Source organism: Coloeus monedula (assembly GCF_965178545.1).
Source record: "Coloeus monedula genome assembly, chromosome: Z".
Lineage (NCBI taxonomy): Eukaryota > Metazoa > Chordata > Aves > Passeriformes > Corvidae > Coloeus > Coloeus monedula.
The window spans coordinates 45,313,146-45,334,657 of NC_138822.1; the positions used below are offsets into that span (position 1 = coordinate 45,313,146).

General features: G+C 38.5%; 1 protein-coding gene across 5 annotated transcripts in view; it reads right to left on the bottom strand.

Annotated features, from left to right (window-relative positions):
- The window catches only part of TUT7 (terminal uridylyl transferase 7), a 34,917-nt gene extending 13,747 nt beyond the window's left edge, over positions 1-21,170 (bottom strand). For 4 of the 5 annotated variants that reach the window (XM_082301997.1, XM_082301995.1, XM_082301993.1 and 1 more), the window contains exons 1-16: positions 21,058-21,170; positions 18,629-19,155; positions 14,177-14,352; positions 13,529-13,645; positions 12,618-12,795; positions 12,032-12,120; positions 11,053-11,104; positions 9,260-9,329; positions 8,269-8,395; positions 7,408-7,527; positions 4,783-4,914; positions 3,868-4,048; positions 2,358-3,505; positions 2,082-2,232; positions 1,329-1,415; positions 359-459 (exon numbers count right to left, since the gene is read on the bottom strand). In XM_082301997.1, the coding sequence (XP_082158123.1) occupies positions 359-459; positions 1,329-1,415; positions 2,082-2,232; positions 2,358-3,505; positions 3,868-4,048; positions 4,783-4,914; positions 7,408-7,527; positions 8,269-8,395; positions 9,260-9,329; positions 11,053-11,104; positions 12,032-12,120; positions 12,618-12,795; positions 13,529-13,645; positions 14,177-14,352; positions 18,629-19,124 (3,225 nt within the window). In that variant the 5' untranslated portion in view covers positions 19,125-19,155; positions 21,058-21,170. The remainder of the gene's footprint in view (positions 1-358; positions 460-1,328; positions 1,416-2,081; positions 2,233-2,357; positions 3,506-3,867; positions 4,049-4,782; positions 4,915-7,407; positions 7,528-8,268; positions 8,396-9,259; positions 9,330-11,052; positions 11,105-12,031; positions 12,121-12,617; positions 12,796-13,528; positions 13,646-14,176; positions 14,353-18,628; positions 19,156-21,057) is intronic. The other variant, XM_082301996.1, reaches the window with a different exon arrangement.
- Positions 21,171-21,512: the final 342 nt, after the last annotated feature.

Sequence of the window (21,512 nt, forward strand, 5' to 3'; positions counted from 1 at the left end):
ACATGTAAAATCAACAGCTGATAATGAAAACTTTTAAAAAGCTGATATTAGGCATGAAAGGAGACTGATGCGCTTTGCCATTTTGTTCCCATTCCTAGTTTTTATGCAATAAAAAATGTTACTTATCTGCACTAATAAAGCTAGAAATGCAGAATTCAGGAGAAAACTGGCTACTTTATTCTTAGACACATGCCTAAGCCAACAGAAAACACCCCAAAATAATCTGACTTAGTGGTATCCTAGTATTTTCTTCTGATATTAAAAGCTTTTATAAAATAATTAATTTGTTACACTAGATACACAATATAAGAAAATTTTGCATTTATTCAACCATAAAACCAAAGTCTTCTCAACCTACCTCAGCAGTTTCCAGACCATCTATTGTCATACAGATATCAAGATCACTTTGTTTGAAGCCAAAGCCATTTTTTGAGGAGCCAAACAAATCCAGCTTGGTTCCTGTAAGGCATGTATTATATTACAGCCATATACCAACAAAGAACCTCAAATTATATATACACAGAATCTCAAATTTTATGTAGCTTCAAACCTCTGCATGTCTTCCAATACAGGCATGAAAACATTATTACATTTCTGTGGTACATGAAAATTTTCTGATCCACTTTGCTTACGAGGAAAGAATCTCTACTACTATTGGTTCAAGTAAGCAGTCTGACAAATCCAGAAACAAGTTACTTTCCAGTAGTGAAAGCATCAGCAGTTAGGTTCAAGCTGACATATGATTAAAAAAATGCTTTGTACAGAGATTCTCATGGTAAGGGATATACCTAGCTTCAGCCAAAAAAATCTTTTTCTAATTTTAAAAGATCATGAACTGAAGTCCAGGTGTTACAGCTAAGAACTCCAGAAACAAACAAAGGAAAAAAATCAAACACCAAGGTTCTGCAAATAGGCCAGATGTTCTGCCTACGCTTTAAAATATTCCAAGCTCAGTAAGTTTCAGTAGGAAGTACTACAAAAAACTTGTTGCTTGCAAGTGCAGTTACAAAAATAAGTCTAATTAGTAAATACACTTAAAATAACAAATATAAAACTATTCCACTTCTGCTTTGTTTTTTTTTTAACTTGCCATTGTTCCTTCCTGCTAATATGTACTATATATGAATAAATAAAAAATCACAAATTTAAAAAAGGCTTAAAAGACTTAGAACAAAAAATAATGTAGTGAAGTATTGGAATGCTGAGCAACAATATGGGCTAAACATTCAAAACTAAAGTGTTTATTATACTGAAATGATGTTTTCTTGGAAAACATTCAAGTATGAACAATGAAAAGTATAAACATGAAGTTAGAATGGCTTAATTACCTGGGAAATCCTGTCTAATGAAGATTTCCAAGCTTTGTCTTATATATTCCCGAGCCTGATCCTCTACTGTATTTGGAGCAAAATCACCTTTAAAAAAAAAAAAAGAAAAAAAGACAAGAATTTAGGCAACTGTTGTGTAGAAAAAGCAAACAGCAAAGATTCAAGTGAAAATAGAGAGGGGCTTACAGTGGGGCAGGGGAAGGGAAAGAGAAAAAGAAAGAGAAAATTCACATGTGAAGGAAAGAAAGCAAGGATGAAGTAGAAGAGAAATACCTGTTCAAAGAAAAACATTAATTAGACAAATAATGCATTTTGTCTGGTCAGAAATGGTGAGAGAGAAAGGAGGAAAGTTGGGTCACTCTGAAAAGAACAAAAGTGGAGAAGTGTTACAATAGAACACTGAAGTCTTTGTTTACAAAAAAACACAAGTTAAGGAACAGTTAACATAATTCAAATCAGCCAAATATAAAAGGATCAGTCAAAAACTCCACCCAAAATTAGACTCTCAGAAAATATATTTTCCTGTATGAGTAATCAACCAGCCAGTTGGAAGACAAATCTGAACACTTTCTGGTTCTCTAGATACAAATTATTCAGCAGTTCTATTAAAGCCATTACCATTAAGCCAAATCGAAGAGTTGGAGGCAATGTAGCAAATAAACTGTCACCTTATAACACCATTAGTCTGTGGGTATTTCATAATTTTTTTCTGATTCTTTTTCTACGGCACAATATTCAAAGGAAAAAACTTACGGTAACATTGGACACAAACTTGATCTAGAATATCTGAAAACTTGGGTGTCAGGGGTGGCAGTGGGTCAAGCTCAATTTTCTTGAAGTCTTCTGGACAATCATTCTTTAAATGACCTTCCCGTTTGCACAAGCTGCATACTACTGTAGGAGACTGCATAAACAAAAAGCAAGATCAGTTTTAAAAACTGTAGTACTTTAATGAATTTGAGCAACACTTTCATATAACTTCGAACAGAACATAAGCAATATGTTTATGTTCTGATACAGCTTGCTTACCTTGCCCTTTGTAAAAGCTTGTTTACTGAACTGATAAAAAAGTTCAGATTCTAAGCACTGTTCTACTGCTGTGTTCTCTTCAGAATGGCTTCCCTTCTCAGTAAGATATTCTTGACTCAAATTGTTCCTTAGAGGTCCAGCTACATTTTCTTCGAAGTGTTTGTTCTCATATTTACTGGGGATGGAAAAATCATCTTGCTCCTCTGACAGTGCATCATCATCTCCAGATCCAGTATATGTGTTATCTAGTTCACCTCCAGCTCTAATGGTAATACTGCATTCTCTCTGATTGACAAGACTTGGTGCTTCCTCCTCTTCCTCTTCATCATCTGAGTTAATCATTTGGGATATCTGACTCTGTGCTGAACACAGGAATTTTTGTGGGGATTCATCCAGTTCATCAGTACCTTCAGTGCTACTATCCTCATCAATGTCAATCTTATCATCTGTTATACCGCTGCACTCCAACCCAAATTCATCACTCTCTGTAAGTGCAGTGTTTCGAAAACCTTCTAAGTCTGAAGTACTACATGTCTCTACATCGTGCTCATTCACTGTAACAGGGAGATCTCCACTGTCACTGTCTTCATCGACTGACTGCTCAGCAGCCAAAATACTATTCCATCGTCTTTTTTGTTGTTCATGTTCTTCCTCTTCCTCCTCTTCTTCATCTTCATTTTCACTCTCTGTCTCTTCACAACTAGGTTTAAAATCCTCATTATCTCCAGAAATAATCTCCTCAATTATACAGTCTGAGTCTTCATGGGTAATTCCCAGATGACTTATATCATCAGCCAGTTCCTCTTCTGTGAAACTTTCTGAGCCATCACACAGTCTTGAAGGATCAATTTTATGTTCTTTGGGCATACATGCAGCCTCTGTTATGCAATCTTCTACTATGGCTGTGTTTGTTCTACTATCTAAGTTTTGCAAGTCAGAATCTTCATGCTTTATAGCATCTTTTCCATGGTCCAGCATTTGGGATTTCTCCTCACTTGCATTTGAAGAGGATATTTTGCTCCATTTTGCACTTTTTTTGTGAGGCAAAGCGAAATACTTGTAAGTTGCTCTCAGGCAGTGAAGAATATACTCATACACCAGCTGGCTGTTTAGAGTTCTTGCCACATTCCTTTTGACTGAATATGGGTCTAGAAGAAAGAAGAAGTGAGCCAGCAGTGAAAGAGTTAACTTTTTTAAAAAAGAATACACTTACATCCTTACAGAGTTCAAATTGCTAGCTACTCTTAAACATTGTGTAAGGACACAAGATCTACGAATTGTGCTGAAGACACAATTCTGCTGAAATTTTAAGTTCACTTAATTATTTCTGATAATGTTGAAAATAATACCCAATAGAAATATTAAACTGATTTTAAAAAAAAAATATTCTACTATAATCAGTCCAATATTCAAAATTTCTAAGTTGTAACACAGTATCAATACCCAAGTCACCACCTTATAAAAATTAAAGTTATAGCTCTTTGAAGTTTGTTGAGACCTATTTAGATACCTTCCACAGCAATGCGCTTTTTAGGCCAGTCCTTTGATTCACGAGACACTGGTTCTTTGAGTCGTATGCTAATAACCAAATCAGCCATATTGAACTCCAAAGCATAGAAACGAAGCAGTTCAAGCCAGAGCTGACCAACGGGCGCTGAACACTGCTGACTTAAATCAAATACTAAGGGAACCTGTCAATTACAGAAGAAAACCTTAAATAGCATTTAGTTGACAGGCGTTTAATTGTTACACTTCCTTCCTTTTATCTGTAACCTAGTATGACAGAACTTATCATTGCTCCTCTACTCCTGCAATTGCAATAAAAACTGCAATTAAAAAGGTGGAAGAGATTGTATAAAACTTGAAAATGAAAGGCTGCAGCAATGGTAAAGACTAGCATCAATAATTAATAACAATTGCTTCTTTAAGTGTTTATGCCATAATTTATAAATTTCAAAGAAAGAAACGTATCTCATCTAACAGGACAGAATGGATTATACAGCCTATTTTTTAGCAAAGACTAGGCTGAATTGTTAACTGGCACAACATGCAATCACATACTGATACTGTTTCTTACAAAGTTGTTATAACAGAAATAATTTGTAAGAACAGTTCAAAGCAAAGAGGAAATATTTTTCATACGCTTAATCTCATTCCAAGAGAAAACTGCTCCAACTCTGTAAACTACATTATCCCTGGCAGATTAAAATTCAGGGTCTTATCAAAGAGTTTGAAATTGTACCTATTTTCCTGCCAGCTCCTTAGTGCCAAGAGCTAAGCACAACAGACCTTGAAGCAAGCAGTCATGCAATCTCTTAGTTCAGCTCATGGTTTTGAAACATAAATACAAAACTGAAATTTTGTTCTTCTAAGAACAGCAATGACTGCTAGACTACTACAGAAATAAATATATAGAAGTTCAGACCTTGCCCCTTCTAGGGGAAGTTTCTTGTGGCAAATCAGAATCATCAGCGGGGTTATGCTCCCAAACCACAGCATCATTCTTGACTTCTCTCAGATGAAAATTAGTTAATTTGTTTAATGAGAATCCTCCAATCTAGAGGAAATAAAAAAAAAAACCACCATAGAACATCATGTGAACTTTAAATTTTAGTCCTCACATCACAGTAGAACAAAGTTTAAAAACACCTGTTCCAGGTCTAGAATATGTCCCAACCTTTTTCTCTATCTTCTCCCCAAACTTCTCTGCAAAAAACTCTCAATGGTCTTGGAAGGGTGTGCTTGTGTCCACACTCAGGAAATATGGACAGTGAGGTGGACTGAAAACTGGATGAATGGCAGATCCCAGAAGGTTGTAATCAGTGGCACAGGGTCTAAACATGGGCCTGTCCCAAGTGGTATCCCCCACGGGTCAATACTGGGCCCAGTGTTGTTAAATTTGTTCAGCAGTGACTCAGAGGGACAGATGCCTCCTCAGCAGGTCACAGATGACACAAAGCTGGAAGCAGTGGCCAAAACCCCAGGATAGAGCCTTGACAGGGTAGGGAGATGGGCAGAGAAGAACTGTCTGAAGTTCAACAAAAGGAAAAGCAGGGTCCTTCATTCCAATGGGGAGGAATAACCCAAAGTGCCAGCACAGGCTTGGGCTGATCTGCTGGGAAGCAGCTCTGCAGAAGAGGACCTGGGGGTCCTGGTGGACAACAAGCTGTCCATGAGCCAGCAGTGTGCCCTGGGGGCCAAGGAGGCCAATGGTGTCCTGGGATGCATTAGGAGGAGCATTGCCAGCAGGACAAGGGGGGTGATCCTGTCCCTCTACTGTGCCCTGGTGAGGCACATCTGGAGTGCTGTGTCCAGTTCTGGGCTCCTCAGTGCAAGGGAGACATGGAGCTCCGGGAGTGGGTCCAGCAAAGGGCTACAAAGATAATTAAAAGACTAGAGCACTTCTCTTACGAGGAAAGGCTGAGGGAGCTGGGCTTGTTCAGCCTTGAAAAGTGGCAACTCAGAGAGGACCTCATCCATATCTGAGTATCTGACGGGAGGGTGTCAAGAGGACAGATCCAGATGGTGCCAAGCAACAGGACAAGAGGCAATGGGCCTCAATTTGGGTCTGACTGAGGTAAAGCTTGCAGCCCTCCCAGTGCTGTGCTTTGGATCAGTAGCTGGAAGAGTACTGATAACAGACCAGTGTTTTGGCTACTGCTGAGCAGCTTTGCCCCTCTGACATTCCTTCCCCCCACCAAAGGGGATGGGAGTGGGCAAGAGCCTGGGAGGAGATACAACCAGGCCAGCTGACCCAAATCAATCAAATTCCATACCATATGACATCAGCTCAGATATATAAGCTGAGAGAGAGAGGAGGAAGGGGGGGGCATTAATGAAGTTCCAATGTTTGCCTTCCAGAGCAACCGTTATGTGTGCTGAAGCCCTGCTTCCTGGGAAGTGCCTGAACATCACTGCTAATGGGAAACAGAGATTGACCTTTTTTCCCCCTTCAGCTTTTGCACACACAAATCTCTGCTTCTTCTTCTTCTTCTTTTACTGTAGTAAAACTGCTTTATCTCACCCTGCTGGCTGCTCTCCATCTTACTCTTTCCCCTGTCTCAAAGGGAACGGGAGTGATAGAGTGACTTAGCTGCACCTGGCACCCAGCCAGGGTCAACCCACTACAGCAGTTTTCCCTGGGAGGGGAAACTGATGCACAGAAAGTTCCACCTAAATATGAGGAAGACCTTTTTTACTGTGTGGCTGACCAAGCACTGGAACAGAAAATTGTGTGACTCTGTGTCACGCAACCTTTTCTTTGCACATTAGACAAGCATAAGTATGTATCTTTTAATTACATGGCCATACACAACAGGACATTTTTCTAATCCAGTTCAGAGAGTGGAGATGCTTCCAAATGAGTCAGTAACTTACTAGAGAAAATTGTTAACTGCAAGGTTCATGTTATTAATTAGAGGAACTGCAACATGCATGCTAAACATAACAAGAGACTGTAAGTACAAAAATGGGTGCCATGAATATAACACGTAAACGGTGTCCTGGAGAATTGGATTCTGGATCGGCATCCATAATACAACTCCTGACATCAAGATGCATTTCAGTTTCTAAACCCAAGAAATACATGCTCTAAACTCCTAATGTGATCCCTTCAGCAGGTATCACATCAGTGTGCTCCCCAACCATGGTCTACGTTTTGGAGAATTAGATGTCAAATTCCAAGACATTGTTTTGGGACGTAGCTATGTGGATTGAGTTCTCAAGAGTCTGGAAGAAAGGCTCAAAAAAATGAGGAAGTAAATTGTTGCAAAATGCATTATTCAATGCCCAGCTCTCCTTACTTACAGAAGGGGCAACAGAGCACTTACTTCAATGACTAGGATTGTGAAATGCAGCCTTACAGCTAGGCATACTAAAGTTAAGTGTAGTCATTGAATGATGATGAATTCACAGATGAATTCATATTCTTAATTCCTGCAGGAATGGCTTGCTTACAGCTTGCTCAGAGTAGCATAGAGCTGACAGATTATATACCACCACAAGTGACTGGTCCTCTCATTCGGACTATTCAGCATATTAACACACATACCCATGATCCCAAATAGACAGGTAGAAAAGGCTCTTTCCTCTGTTGTAGAAAGAAAATAACCATTAAAGCGAACACATAAGGTGACAAGCCTCCCTCTTCAGGATGATCAACACAGCACAACTGTAAAAACAAATTGTGCAGTCATTAAAGTTTCAAGTGGTACTATGACAACTGTTTGCTTAATTACTGTTCAGAAATCAGTCATATTGAACACTGGCAGGAACTCAGATATCTCTGAGCTCTTATCAGATGGAATTTGTTCTCAAGGACTGCATATTTACTCCAGTTACTACCATACCACCACAACGTTTTCAGTGTAAGAGCCATAGGACACAGACTAGCAAAACAGACAGTATATATATACATACATATTTTCAAAAATGATAGCTCCTTTTGCATAGATACAGTACAGGTGGAAAGTTGTTCCATTTTTTAAATTAATATTTTAATTGCAGACACAAATTTTAGAACAAGTTATGTTAATTCACAAGACTGTTTTCATTGAAAATAGAGACAGTTTTTAATTTTTTTTTTCATGATGGATTAAGTATATGAGAAACTAGCAATTCCATTTCATATACATTCCTCTGACTAGTTTGGTAACAGAGCAGGATACTTACAGTCTGCATGCCACTGAATGAAGCTTAAAATTCTGCTTCTGAAATTTAGTGGAACATTATCACACACAAATGATAATTATATAATTTATAAAATTTACAATTTATAAAAACTTACGTCCTTATTCCAACTCTTTTTTTAAAGGACTGTTTCAACAACTGTTTTCTAAACTATAACTACAGGCAAAATATCAAAGTTCATTCAATATTTATTGACAGATAAGGGAATATAAATGACTCTCACCTTTGCCCAGTACCTGAAGGCAATCACTAAAGGTACGATAGTAGGTTCCAGCTTTCCGAGTGTAGCCAAATGGTTTGTTGTCAGACAAGCGTTCTCATTCCCTGCACTCACTTTACAAATAAGGCCACTAAAATCCAAAAAGAAACAAAAGATCTTGGAGGTTTTGTAAGAACACCCATAGGTCAGATAACATCTCACAGAACAGTGTAGCAGAAGGCTGTGAGGAAAGACTTGACCGCCTCTCAAAGACAGCATCTCTGCATGAAAAGCAGCATGCAATACTAATTTGATTTATGGTTAGGTTGAGAATATATGCATTATAATTTTCTGTACAAGTGTTTTAAGATACAGTTCAAATTTAAATATTTTTTCTAATGATAAGAATTTACTGAATTGAAAAAGTTATAGTATTAATTTCCTTCATGAAACAAAAATGTCTTCCCATACGACACCCACCATCAAACAGTTTCTATGCTGTTTTCACAGAACATGAAATATTTTTAAACACTGAAAAATCAAGGTAGCAGCAAATAACTGGTAATATTTTTATCAGTAGCTGTTTATAGAATGTTTCATGAATCTTAATTGATATTCATCAAATGGGCAAAATAAATTATTTTTCACTTGTTCTCAAAATACTAGCAAAGCTAAGCAAACTGTTCTTATCCTTACAAAAATCTATAATTTAATGCAGTATGTACACTACCTATAAGAAAGGAAAGTTTCTGCTTAAGCAATAATCCCAAATGGAAGGGTAAGGGTACATGCTGGAAGCCATAATGGTTGAAGGGGTTGGGAAATACACAGCTGAGGACAGAACAACCCTTACCCTCTTATTCTAGGCTAGGAATGACTTGCCCATGAGTGTTAGTTTGTGTTTCAAGATCCATGGAACTGTAATAATTTAGTACAGAAACGTCATTTATCAGGTGTTGGTAATATTATTTACATTGCTATATACTATTAGAACACACAAAGTGACAACTGAGACCTTTGCTTTTCTCTGCACACCACCACTGGTACTCTAGCATGGAAATCTGCATCAACTTCCGTAAAAGATTCTAAGTGGGAGAGAGAAAAGGAAGAAGCCACATTAAGCATGGTGTTCACAAAAAATATGTTGAACAGGTTGCAACTAGAGGAGTACAGGTAGAATTTCAGCTTCTAATACAATGACTAATGTTGAGAAAAATAAAGCATCTATGATAATTTACAAGAGTGATGGGATTAATTTAAGTGTTTCACATGTGATGGGAAGAATATGGTTTATACAATGAGCACTAATAGGAAAATACTGAGGAAAACCAGAACTTTCAAAATTCATATATACACAGTAGGTACAATTAAGGAAGTATATTTTGGTTAAGAGCTGGGTTCAGCAATTCAGGCATATAGACAGACTGACAACACCTGTGGAACAACGTTAGTGTGAAAAATAAAAAACCAGAGTGTTACAACACTACTATACAGAAATAAATTTGTTCTCCCTGGTTATCTGACAGTGCTTTATGTACATGTAGAACAGGTTTGCCTACATGATGTAATGTCCTTTCGCTATGCTTTTTCTATTTTTTTTTGTTCTTATTCTTTATATAATTTTTCCAAATATGATTCAACTGCCAGCCACCCTGGTCCTTCCTCTAAGTGGTGTTTATTGATCCAAACTGAATTTATTTTTGATGCCTCACTGTTTCACTGGCCATGAAGAGAGGAAACTAAGAAACCATTTTAGATTCTTAAAAATTCTGAAATGACAAGATTTTTGTGATGTTACTTAGCCAACAGTACACCTAATTTCATTGAAAATTATCTTGCTCTTGCCACTGGGGTACCTCAGACACCTAATGCTTTATCGCTGTATCTTCTCACTCACAGAGAAGACTTTGTACAACATGTTAATAAAAATATTACTTGCTTTTGAGATACATTGGAAATCCTAACTTCTTACAAGATCTGGGTATTCATTCCTCTAATATGACTGAAAAATAACCCCATTCTCAAAGACCATAATGCTCCAGACAATAAAATACACATACAACAATGGTGGGGGTGCCACTGAGAAAATCTAGGTCAGTAAATATACATGTTTCGAACCATATTGTCTAGTTCCCCAAATGAGGGCATAAAGCAAGGCAAGAAAGCAGTGAAGCCACTTTTTGCAATCTGCATTTTAAAAGAACAGAGTTTTCACACCCCCGGCCAATACTTTCATTTTTTTCTTGCTTGCATATGCTTGAATTGAGTAAGTGCATTTTTTAAAGGATCTTAAACTTTACTTCGCTGTATCAATGCACAGAGTTAATTTGTTACCTGAAAAAAACCCCATGTGTCTGGAAGCAGTCATCTGTACATGGTCATCACATGCACTAACAGACACATGCACATAATTACAGGAAAGAGACCACAATGTTAAAGTATATTACTGGTTTCTGTTACATATGAAGGAACTTAGGCTACTTTCTGTACTATGCATAGCTAATAGAGCAGGCTGGGAAGGGAGCAGAGTCTCTCTCATGTGTAATGACATCTTCTCTTACAATGTAGAAGAAAGCTTCCCACTAGGAATTTCTCGCATCATCAAAAACAACAGAACTTTAGCCCTCATAACACTGAACATTAAACCAAAAGTAGTTCTGTCAATGTATTCTTTCCTGCAGTATTTTTCAATCTCATATCTTTCTAAAAAAGAATAGCATGTGGTGTACCTATTCAGCAGAGGTGAAATTCAACAATACTAAGCAGCAATAGTTTAATGAAATCGAGAAGGCAGCAATTTTTTCTTACCACTGTTCTGCAGACTTTCTTGCACAAGTAAGAGAACGTCTGGTTGAGTCATCTGTCAATAAAAGGAATAAAGCTGGTTTTGTATCAATCACTTGTCAAAAAGGTGATTTTCTACAACTCAGATTTAAAACTGCCTCTAGGTGTACTAAGAGTATTGTTAAGTTGGACCAAAGGAACAGGAACTCTTCTTTGTTTTGAAGAGGAAAAAATAATCCCGGAGTAATTTTTAGTAAAGTTACTTTTACCTCTATCAAAGACTTTGTTATGGTAAGAAAACCCCCACCAACAGAATTACTGTTTCAGTGTGCTTAAATACCTCTTCATTCTGACACAGTGGACTTACATCATGTTAAAGACTGGAATTACAGCTTTTTAAAATTATATGCACTTTATGAACTTAGATCACTCTTTGTTTCCTAAAGGAAATGCTAACTCTAACAACGGGACTGCCAAATCAACTACAGCAGGAGTAAGTTTATGTATGGAATCAAGTTCTTAATTCCTTTTCAGTGTTCAAGCACAAAGACACACAGAAACAACATGACAAATCAAGGCTCCACAAAAAAATAATAACATGGTTTCACGGCTCAAATATAACCTAGTAGTCAAAACGTGCGTGTGTAAATATATCAGTACAAAACTAGGATCAGTATGGAAACAAGATCACAGAAGTATCATTTATTCCAGCTGTTAGAGAATATAAATAATCCTCTGTCTCACAGGACTGCTGGAGTACAGATGTTTTAAGTGTTTTCAGAATAAGTTTCAATAAAACACAAAGCTGTATTATGCTGCCTGATCACTACTGTTCTGTGAAGAAAGGAATGTTATTTTAAGACCAGACCAGCTCTGTTTTACCCAATGGGCTTTTAGAGAAAGTGTTACTACCACACTAGAAAATACATTTAAAATATAATCTACATGAAGATGCAAACATTCAAACCCATTTACACATACTTAATAAAATGGCCTTACTTACATTGGCAGGAAACTGGGTATCTATGTTTATGTCTGAAGTTTTGAAACCAAATCTGCTATAGGAGGAGCCATACAATCTTAATGAACACTCTGCAACAAAAAAAAATTATACTTCATTTACACTATGCCTAACTCTAAGTCTGTAGCTACTTTACAGCATTGTTAATAAATCTTAAACCTACACCTGGTTTTGATAAGCACAGGAAAACCAGAAGGGTCTTCCAATAGTCCAGATTTATTACTAAATCCTGCCTTCCATGCTGTTGTTGGTAAAGGCTTATCAAGAAGGTCAAATCCTTCCCACATCCTTCTCATCTTCACTGTTTACTTGAGGCTTGTTTGGGTCATGAGCATGTAATTTAATTCTGAAACAGAGTTATATTACTGCATCATGTTGTTCAACAGACTAGTAACTAAACATGCTGTTTTAGAATTTAGAGAGACAAGATTTTTAATTCAGTTTTCATTTCATAAGCTGTTGGGGATTTTTTTTTTGCTTGTTTTCTTTTTTGTTTGTTCAGTTTTTGTTGTTGTATTTTGTTTTTAAGCTGGCACATCTAACACTTAAAACAAACTGCAAATAATACCTGGCAATTTTTGACGCAGCAAGTTTTCCATTGTTGTTTTAATGTTAAGCCTTTCTTCTAGATCTTCATTATTTAAGCCAAACTCCTGCACTACATTTCCAATAGCAACACCAATAGCTTGTATCTGGGAAGGCGTTGGAGGAGGAAGAGCAGTCAGCAGTTGTTCTTCTTGCTTTTCCTTTCAAGAAAAAAAACCCAATGTTCAAATGCGTTTCTTGAGTTGCTTAACATGCTAGAATTAATGCCAACAACTCAACCCAAGTAATACCACCACCACCACAGATTTTCCAGGTAATGTAGGTAACTGGAAGCAATAAAGAATCTGATACTCCAGGAGGCCTCAGTAACATTCAGAGGTGTATATATACTTGTACTTGGCACGTGAAAAAAAAAAGTCACAAATTCTTTCATCGCCTATGAGGTGTGAAAAGTTAGGAACTAAAGAGGAAGAAACAGGAAATCTGCATATGACATATTTTGTCCACTTCAAGCAGAGAACGTAGAAGATATTAAAAAAAAAAAGGTAAAATTTATGTTATGCTGAAAGTTATTTTGATACTTATGCTCAAAACAAATCTATTTCCTTTACATATAAACAAGTCTGTAGTACTCCACAAGTGCTTAATTTTTACAGTATTTCTGAACTGAAATATTCACTCTGACATTCAAGTTATCACTGCTAATTCTGCCATACCAACTGTATTTGCATATTGCTACTTCTCATTGCAAAGTCCACGTCCCAAGTTTACTGTTTTTATCAGTATCACTATGTAACCGTTTTCAAAAAGATTGAAACATGGTAAAAATTAAACGCAGAAGGATTTGAAAAGCAGTGCAGTTTCATAATCATTAGCAGGGTAAGGAAGGCTTAATTAAGCTACAGATTATACTTTTTCTTGTGCTTAACTCACCTTTACGATTTTCTTGTGTCTTTTGTCTTTAATATGCTTATGAGCAAAAGCCACTGACTCAATCAAAACATCACACAGTTTGCAGGTATATTTTGCTGATGGGTAGTTTCGAGGTTGCTAAAATAAAGACAGTAAAAAACTCCCTAAAATATATAAAGATATTACTTTCACTTCACTCAATACCCTTGCTAAGTTGAATGACTAAAATCTACACCCACTCACTTCAGCTTCCCTAACTCTGTATCTGCCATCAAAAAGTTTGCACATCAAATACAATGTCAGAAGAATGATACCATGTCAATCACACCCAACACCCTATCTTTTACAGGAAAAAATACCCAATGCCCATGGAAGAGTCTATTAATTGAACAAACAATTACTCCAGCATTTTAACATTTAAGATTTGTTATTATTTCATGAACTAAAGGAGAAGCCATTTTTTGAGCTTGAACTGTTATACTACAGAAAAAAATGCCCAAAAGATAACCCATCTTCTTTTTATAATTCATTAACAACAATACTTAAATTCTGTAACTAAACTTTCTAGCTACAATCAGAGATACTGCTCAAGGTCTACCCTCTACAATGTATTTACAGGAAAAAAAATAAATAGGAGAGGTCTATTTATACAAGTAAAGACAGTGGCACCTTCTTCAGTCTATAAATGTAGTCTCGCTTCAATCGTTCTTCAGCTTGCTGCAGCCCCAGAAGTTCTTTTGCTGACAGCACAGATTCATCTATGACTGGACCATCCACTTCACCATGATCATACTCATCTTTCCTAGTTCTTCTTGATCTTCTTGGTTTTCTAAGCTTCTTCATTTCTTATAAAGAGTTATGAGAATAAATGTGTCAATGTGTCAAATAACTTCAGAGCGCCCCACAGCCTTTTAAAGAATTTTTTCCTTAATTAACATTCTACTTATATAAGAGTCAAAGAATTCACCTACCTGGTATGGTTTCACAATCTGTTCTGTGCAAGTCTGATAATAGTAAGTGTATTAGTATCATTACCTATAGTACCTTTGTCCCAAACTACTAATAAATCAATTAATTTGTCCCTCTGAAGACAATGACCTTATTTAGATACCTTTGTTAAAACTATCAAAAAAACCCCCAAAAAAACAAACAAACAAAAAAAAAACCAAAACAAAACAAAACAAAAAACCAAAAAAACCAAAACCAAAACAAAAACAAACCTCAAAAAAAAACCTAAATGGAATTTATATACCTGTATGCCATTATAATGAAAAGACAGAATATACTGAAAGGTTTCAGGATTCCTGGACAGGCTTTTTTAGGCTGCTAAGTTAGACTACAAGTATGACAGAATTAAAAAGTGTAGGCCAATTTGAATGACTTATAAGAGCTAGCAGCACTATGATATGGCACTGTCATGGCATAGCTCACATGTGACATTTTATTAACAAGGGATGATTACCAGTGATAATCTAATTTGCCTCTCAGTTAAGCCAGTATGTGGATCAGTACTAACTCCACAACATTAAATAAGCAAGTGAAAAAAAGTAAGCACCACTGCTGACTACAGAGACTAAAGAATGGACTTGCTAAGTATGTGCACATTGCTTAATAAAGCTGTAACACTGCCATAATAATAATGCTTAAAAAACTTCTTGTGTTTACAGCAAAACTTCTGGAACAAATTAATGTAGATGCCACTTCTACTTTAAAGTAAATTTTGTCATCATTCTGAAGCAGAAGTTGCTACTGGCCCAAGGCCAATACCTGTAAAAATCATCTCAGGAATAAATATACACAGGTCAGATTTTCACACATGACTTCAGATCACATCTTGCCTTTCACTTGTACAGCTATACAGGATGTATAGCACGGAATTTCTAAAGTTCCCTTCTTCTAAGAAAGTTTATGCAACTTCCCTAGACTCCCAAACTTTTATCATAGCATGAGGCTATAATTTGTAATAAAAAGACCAAAAAAAACCACCCCAGATAAACTGCTCTGCCGAATACATTTATGGAGTTTCTTTCCTGTGACCACAATTTTTGTATCTAATAATTGGCAAAAGGGAAACAACACAGTTGTGTATTTGTAACCAGTTATTTGATTCAGTTCACTAAGCAGCACACACGTGTTAGTGGTGTAAATAGTATCAGGACAAAAATGGTAATGTAATAATTTCTTTCTTTCAGCGGCAGCACAAGTTTAAGCTGGAATAAAGAGAATTTAGGCTTAACAGGTTGCAAAAGCAGTACTCCCAAGGAATGGAGGAAACAAAACCAAAAGTCTGAGCTTCTGAACCTTCCACATACCCTCCATTTTTGCTCTGACACTTCTGCTCAAATTCCTAAGATGCGCCACATCTATTTGACTACATTTTTAACTAATCAGTGTAGACAGAACCTGAAGGTGTATTAATGTCTTCACAGAAAAGCCTCTGACAACTACCTACTTATCAATTGTTTCTGTAGCCAACAAATAACTTTTAAAAAAAAAGTTATAAATTAAGAGAAGACTTCCTAAAAAAAAATCACAAATTTAAAAAATACTTCTGGTAGGTACAGGAGTGACAATCTAATTGTAAGTTCATGATTAAATGAAGAACTAAAGACAAGTTAAAGATAAAGCTCTTGCAGACAAAACAAAATCTCAGATATTTGGTAAACTCCATATAAGCTACAATAAAAAAGACATGAAGGTAATGAAAAGGACAACTGCACAAAGTATTTCAAGTAAATGCTAAAAGAAACAATTTCAGTGATTTTGCTACTTGACACAGAACTTCTGAAGGAACCTCAAGACGTGTGCTATGCCATGCCAGTGCTTCACAGCAGGATGAAATGAACTCTGTCAGATCTGAGCAATGCTCAGCTAACCTGCTCTTAAAGGCCTTCAGGTACCTTTTCCATGAGCTGCCCAGACAACGTCTCCAGAACTTCCCTACCTTTATCTTTAGAAACTCTAAACGTTGCCCTTTATTCCTCATCTGAACCTTTCTTGCTCAATTTTAGTCCCATTGCTTTGTGCTCCATCTACTGGAAAAAAATACATCAGTTTTTTATGGCCATCCTAGACAGAGGAAGATTGTAACTATGCCTCCCTACACTTTTCATTTTGCAGAAAGATTGGGCATTGTTCACAGTTGTTCACAGAACAGCTTCTCTTTCCTACGTGTCTTCACAACCTTCTTGCTTTTGTTTGGACAGCTTCCCTTTTACTCATACAAGTGAGGTGCCAAAACTGGATGGAGGATTGCAACTGAGTTTACAAAGACTGAGAAAAAGGGGTAATTCAGGCTGTGAGTCTTTTCTCATGCCTCACAACCCCATGATAATAACTACTCATTATCATCTTGATTCACTATCATTTCAGATTCCTTTCTGAAAAAAATATTATTTTATACTAAGTTTTCCTCCTTTATTTTCACAGCTGATATTCCTACTTAACAATGGCATTTACACATCCTTTGTATTTCATTCTATATGTAGGTCATTTCTCCAATTGTGCAAAGTTACTTTAATTGACCTTCCTGCTTTTCTGCATTCCATTCCTACCAGCTCCACAGCATGTTCAATTTTCAGAGCACACAATGAGTAAGTGTGGTGTCTTCATTCATCGTCAGAGTTGTATAATAAACATTGAATGGAATAGAATCCTCACTCACTAGATGTTCACTCACTACTTTCTTTAACTGACAAAATCTTTAGTAGTTTCTGAGTATAGTTACCTAATCAGCTCTGCAGGTCTCTTACATTAATTTAATCCAGATAATTTTCCACTAGTTTACTTACAGAACTGTCATATAAGAGTATCTAAAGTAGTACAGTACTAGTACCAGCAATATCTACCAACTGCCTTTCCCATGTCCATAGGGGACTGATAACTATTTTAAAGAAATAAATTAGGGCTTGGCATACCTTTTCCTTAACAAATCCATACTTAACTACTACTTATCTTTGTTACCTTTCAGATACCTTTCAGTGTATTATATTATTTGCTCCAAAATTGGCTCCCAAGATTAAAGTTGCACACCAATTATTTTAATTCCACTTGCACTTTCCTGTAATCAGTAGCTCACTTCCCCAAAGCTCTCAAGTATGATTGCCAATTGTTCCAAGTATCTATTTCAGTGAGTTACTGAAGTTGAAGAAAAAAGTTCATTCCATCAAGTAAACTGAAGAAAAAACTTATGAAAACACTCTACTCTCTCCTCATGTGAGGTTGAGCAGTGTGCAACTTACTTCTAACAATGAGGGACACTGGGCACCTGTTCAGTTTATCTTTCTCGTTACAGCTAGTACCAAAGGAAAGGACACTTAATTCCTGGGCTTCCGGGTACCAAGCAGCAGTAGCTTTTTTTCTCAGCAGAGGGTCTGATCACTACTTTCTTTGGCTCCCACTCTTAACCAAGACAAGACAGGTTTCTTGTCAACTGGTGTTCCACGTTAGCAGCACCACATCCATGCTTTAGTCTTTCTTATTTTATGTAGTTATATTCTCTATATTCTTTGAAGTTCCCTTTTTCTGCTTTACTTGCATTAAATGAAAATATTATGGTATCGATCACTTAACCATCTCTAAGCCAGTCCTTCCTCACATTTCAATGCTTTGGGTTTGTATGCTCATTATTAGTACCAACTGCCCACAGGGAAGTTCAATATGTATGGAGAACTAGATTTGTGTTATTGCTGTACTAAGTTCTCAAAATACTTACAAGGCATTGTTTTCAATCTTCATCAAGACACATCTTTAAAGACCTCATTGGTATCTCCAAAAATCTTACCCTGTTATCAGCTTAATTGAAAGATCCCCTACCAGCCATGACAGATTACATCAAACTGTACAGGGAAAACTGCAAACAGGGACACTACACAGATGCTGCAACCTACCTACCTCTACCACTCACAAACCAAACTACGAAGACAACACAGTCTATAAAACAATTGCTGTAACAATTTGTCTAAAGTGCTACAAGTACAGTGCAGTCATTAGTTTGCAATACAGGAGAGAACAAAAACGCTTTTTTGCTTTAATAGTGAATCTTGAAATTTTACTTTTCAGTAACACATGTAGGAAGCTACTTTACTGGATAGCTATGTAAAAACAAACAAACGTGATTACCAGAACTTCTTTTCTGCATGTCTGGCACATCTTTGCTCATTAAATCTTCCTGAAGTTGTCGTTTTACATTTCTGTTTCCACCACCTTCCACCTCATGAAAAGAGTCCTTTCTTGTCCTGCCATGGCCAGGAATCCAGGCAACAGATCGGTACTCTCTCCAGGTGTCAGAAGCACTACGGTGGTCATCAGATACCCACTTCTTCATTTGGTCTCTTTGGATATCATTTAACTTTGAGCCTTGACTGCAAGTTGTGATTTTAAGTGAATTTGGGCTACTCAAAACACTACGTGGCCCTCGCCTGGGACTGCTTCCATAATGACCTGGAGCTCCCTTTTTCCTTTGCAGGCTGGTATCTATTTTATTGCTATAGCCACTGCCATATTCATCCATGACTTCGTAGCCTTTTTGTAAGGGACTTTCTTTTAATTGTTCTTGATGCAAAATTTCCTGTTCCTTATTTTGTTTGGCAAAGCAAGGTCTTGCAGCATCTCCCATGGTTATTGCTGTTCAATTTAGTGACTCCCACCTAGAAATCAAAAAGTTAGAAGCTGTACTTTAAAATCAATCAAGCAATAAACACTAGGTATTAATTGCCATGGAAATCTCAACAATCTTGAACCAAGGCAAGAAAAGGCACTCCAAATCTTAGCTAGGTCTCTTCTCATAGAACGTATAACACCTATGGGTGGTTCATAAAATGCAGAGACAGCCTATGGCTTTTCCAGGCACTAAGGTCTAGACGCCTTTAGGACAGATAGAAAATTTTTAGACTCTATGTCAGTCACAGCTCAGTACAGGCAAGCTGTGGAAGAAATGCTGAAGGAATTTCATGGCATGCAGATTATGTAGGAGGTGAAAACACGGATGGCCCCAAGGCCATTCTGCATATCAAAATATTCCTCCTTGCCCACAGTAGACACTGTTCACCTTGTTAAGAATGAAAATTGTGTCATCAAAGAGATGCAGAAGCTAAGCTGCAATCCAGCTATAAGGTAAATATGATATAATGATTTAGAAACAATGAGCATTCTGCACATTTTAACCAGACCACCATTGTGACACCTCACATTACTCAGAATTAAACACTCCAATTTCACATTATTTTAGCAATGTCTGAAACATCTGGGCCACTGAACTGCTTGCATAACCACCCCCCTTTCCTTGGTTACCTCCGTGTTCTTACTGCAAAACACTTCCACAGAGCTCTAACTCCAATGTTGCCAGTAAGCCATGTGGACTGTGAAAGGGGGAACTACGGCAAGAGACTGTGTAAAACATGCTGAGGCAGTGGTCTCATCAACACTGAATATTTCATGATTTAAATGCAGACGCATACAACCAAACAAAAAAGATTTTCAGAATATGTGCAGGTGCTTAAGGATGCAGATGAAGATGTAAAGTGATGTAAAGAGCATTTTCAAGCATCTAAACACCAGAAAATATCCTTCTGTTGCTTTTAATATAGGAGCAGAGTACCTGATTTTTTTACCTTTTTTTTAAAGTTCTGCAGGCCACAAAGGCACTCTTAAGCATCTCAGTGTCTGCTTTTCATAGGCCCGAGACTTTGTGTTTATGCCCCTCTTAAGAAGAAGATAGTTTTTTGCTCCTACACAAGCAACAAAACAAATAGGATTCCTGTTCTAAAGACCGGAATTCTTACCCAATTATATACATCTCTGGAAATGCAGCTACTCCAGCTAAGAGTGGAAAAAAAGGTTTCAAACACACAAAGTGTATTTGCTTCCTATTTTAGGCAAGAAACTGCTGTCAAACCCGAATTTCAGAGTGACCTAAACCCAGCCTGTTTTTGAGTTATCCCCAGAAGCAACGCCCACAGCCTGCCGCCAGGCTGGATGACGACACCTCCCTGCACTGGAAGGAAGCAGAAAAGTCAAAGTTTACATGAGCCTGCGGCTCCCAACCACGACTGCAAGTGCGAGCCTGGCATGGGCAGGGGGCTGCCCTGGGGGTCAGCGGCATCGCAGATGGCCACGACACGGTAGCCTTCGGGGCCAGAAGCACCAGACAGCGCCGGCCAAGCTGCCAGCAGGACCCAGGCGAAGGCGTCACGATACCGGCGCAAGAAACACACAGTGTGGGCCAGGACTCCCTTGCCACCACGGCGCAGCTCCCGGCTCGCTCCTCGTCCTCCCACAGGCTGACGAAGGTCCCCAGCCCCGTCCTATCGACCCCCCCGACCCCAGTGCAGGGACTGTGGCGCAGCATCCCCCAGACCGACCGCCTCAGCCAGACACAGCCCGCGACCAGGGGGCCGCGGCGGGCCCGGCAGGGAGGGAGCGAGAGAGAGATGTAGGGAGGGAGACAGGAAGGCAGAGTGGCGGGCGAAGGGGTCAGGACACCGGGGAACACCGTCCGCCGCCGGGAAAGGCCTCGCCCTGCCGCCGGCCGCCGAGAGAAGGGCACTCACCGCCCGCTACCGCCGGCCCGACCGTCGCCATTGTGCCGCGACGGAAGCGGCGCCGGTCCCTCGGCGCGCCCGATCCGCGCGGGTCTTCCGGCAGTGCGGGCCCGCCCTCCCGGCGGGGTGGGACAGGGCCGGACGCGGAGGTGGGGACAGTCCGGCGCGGGGTGGGCGGGGAAAGGTTGGCTGACCGAATACGTGTGTGTGGAGTAGACCGTGGCGTTAAGTGCCGGGTCCAGTATTGCCTTATACGTCCCGGCATGGTGACTCCACCACTTCCCTGGGCAGGCCGTTGCCACTTCTGATCACCCTTTCTGAAGAAATTCCTCCGATGTACAACCTGAGCCTCTCCTAGCACAGCTTGAGACTCTGCCCTCTTGTCCTGTCACTACTGCCTGTGAAAAGAGGCCAACCCCCACTTGGCTGCACCCTCCTTTTGGGCAGTTGTAGAAAGCAATAAG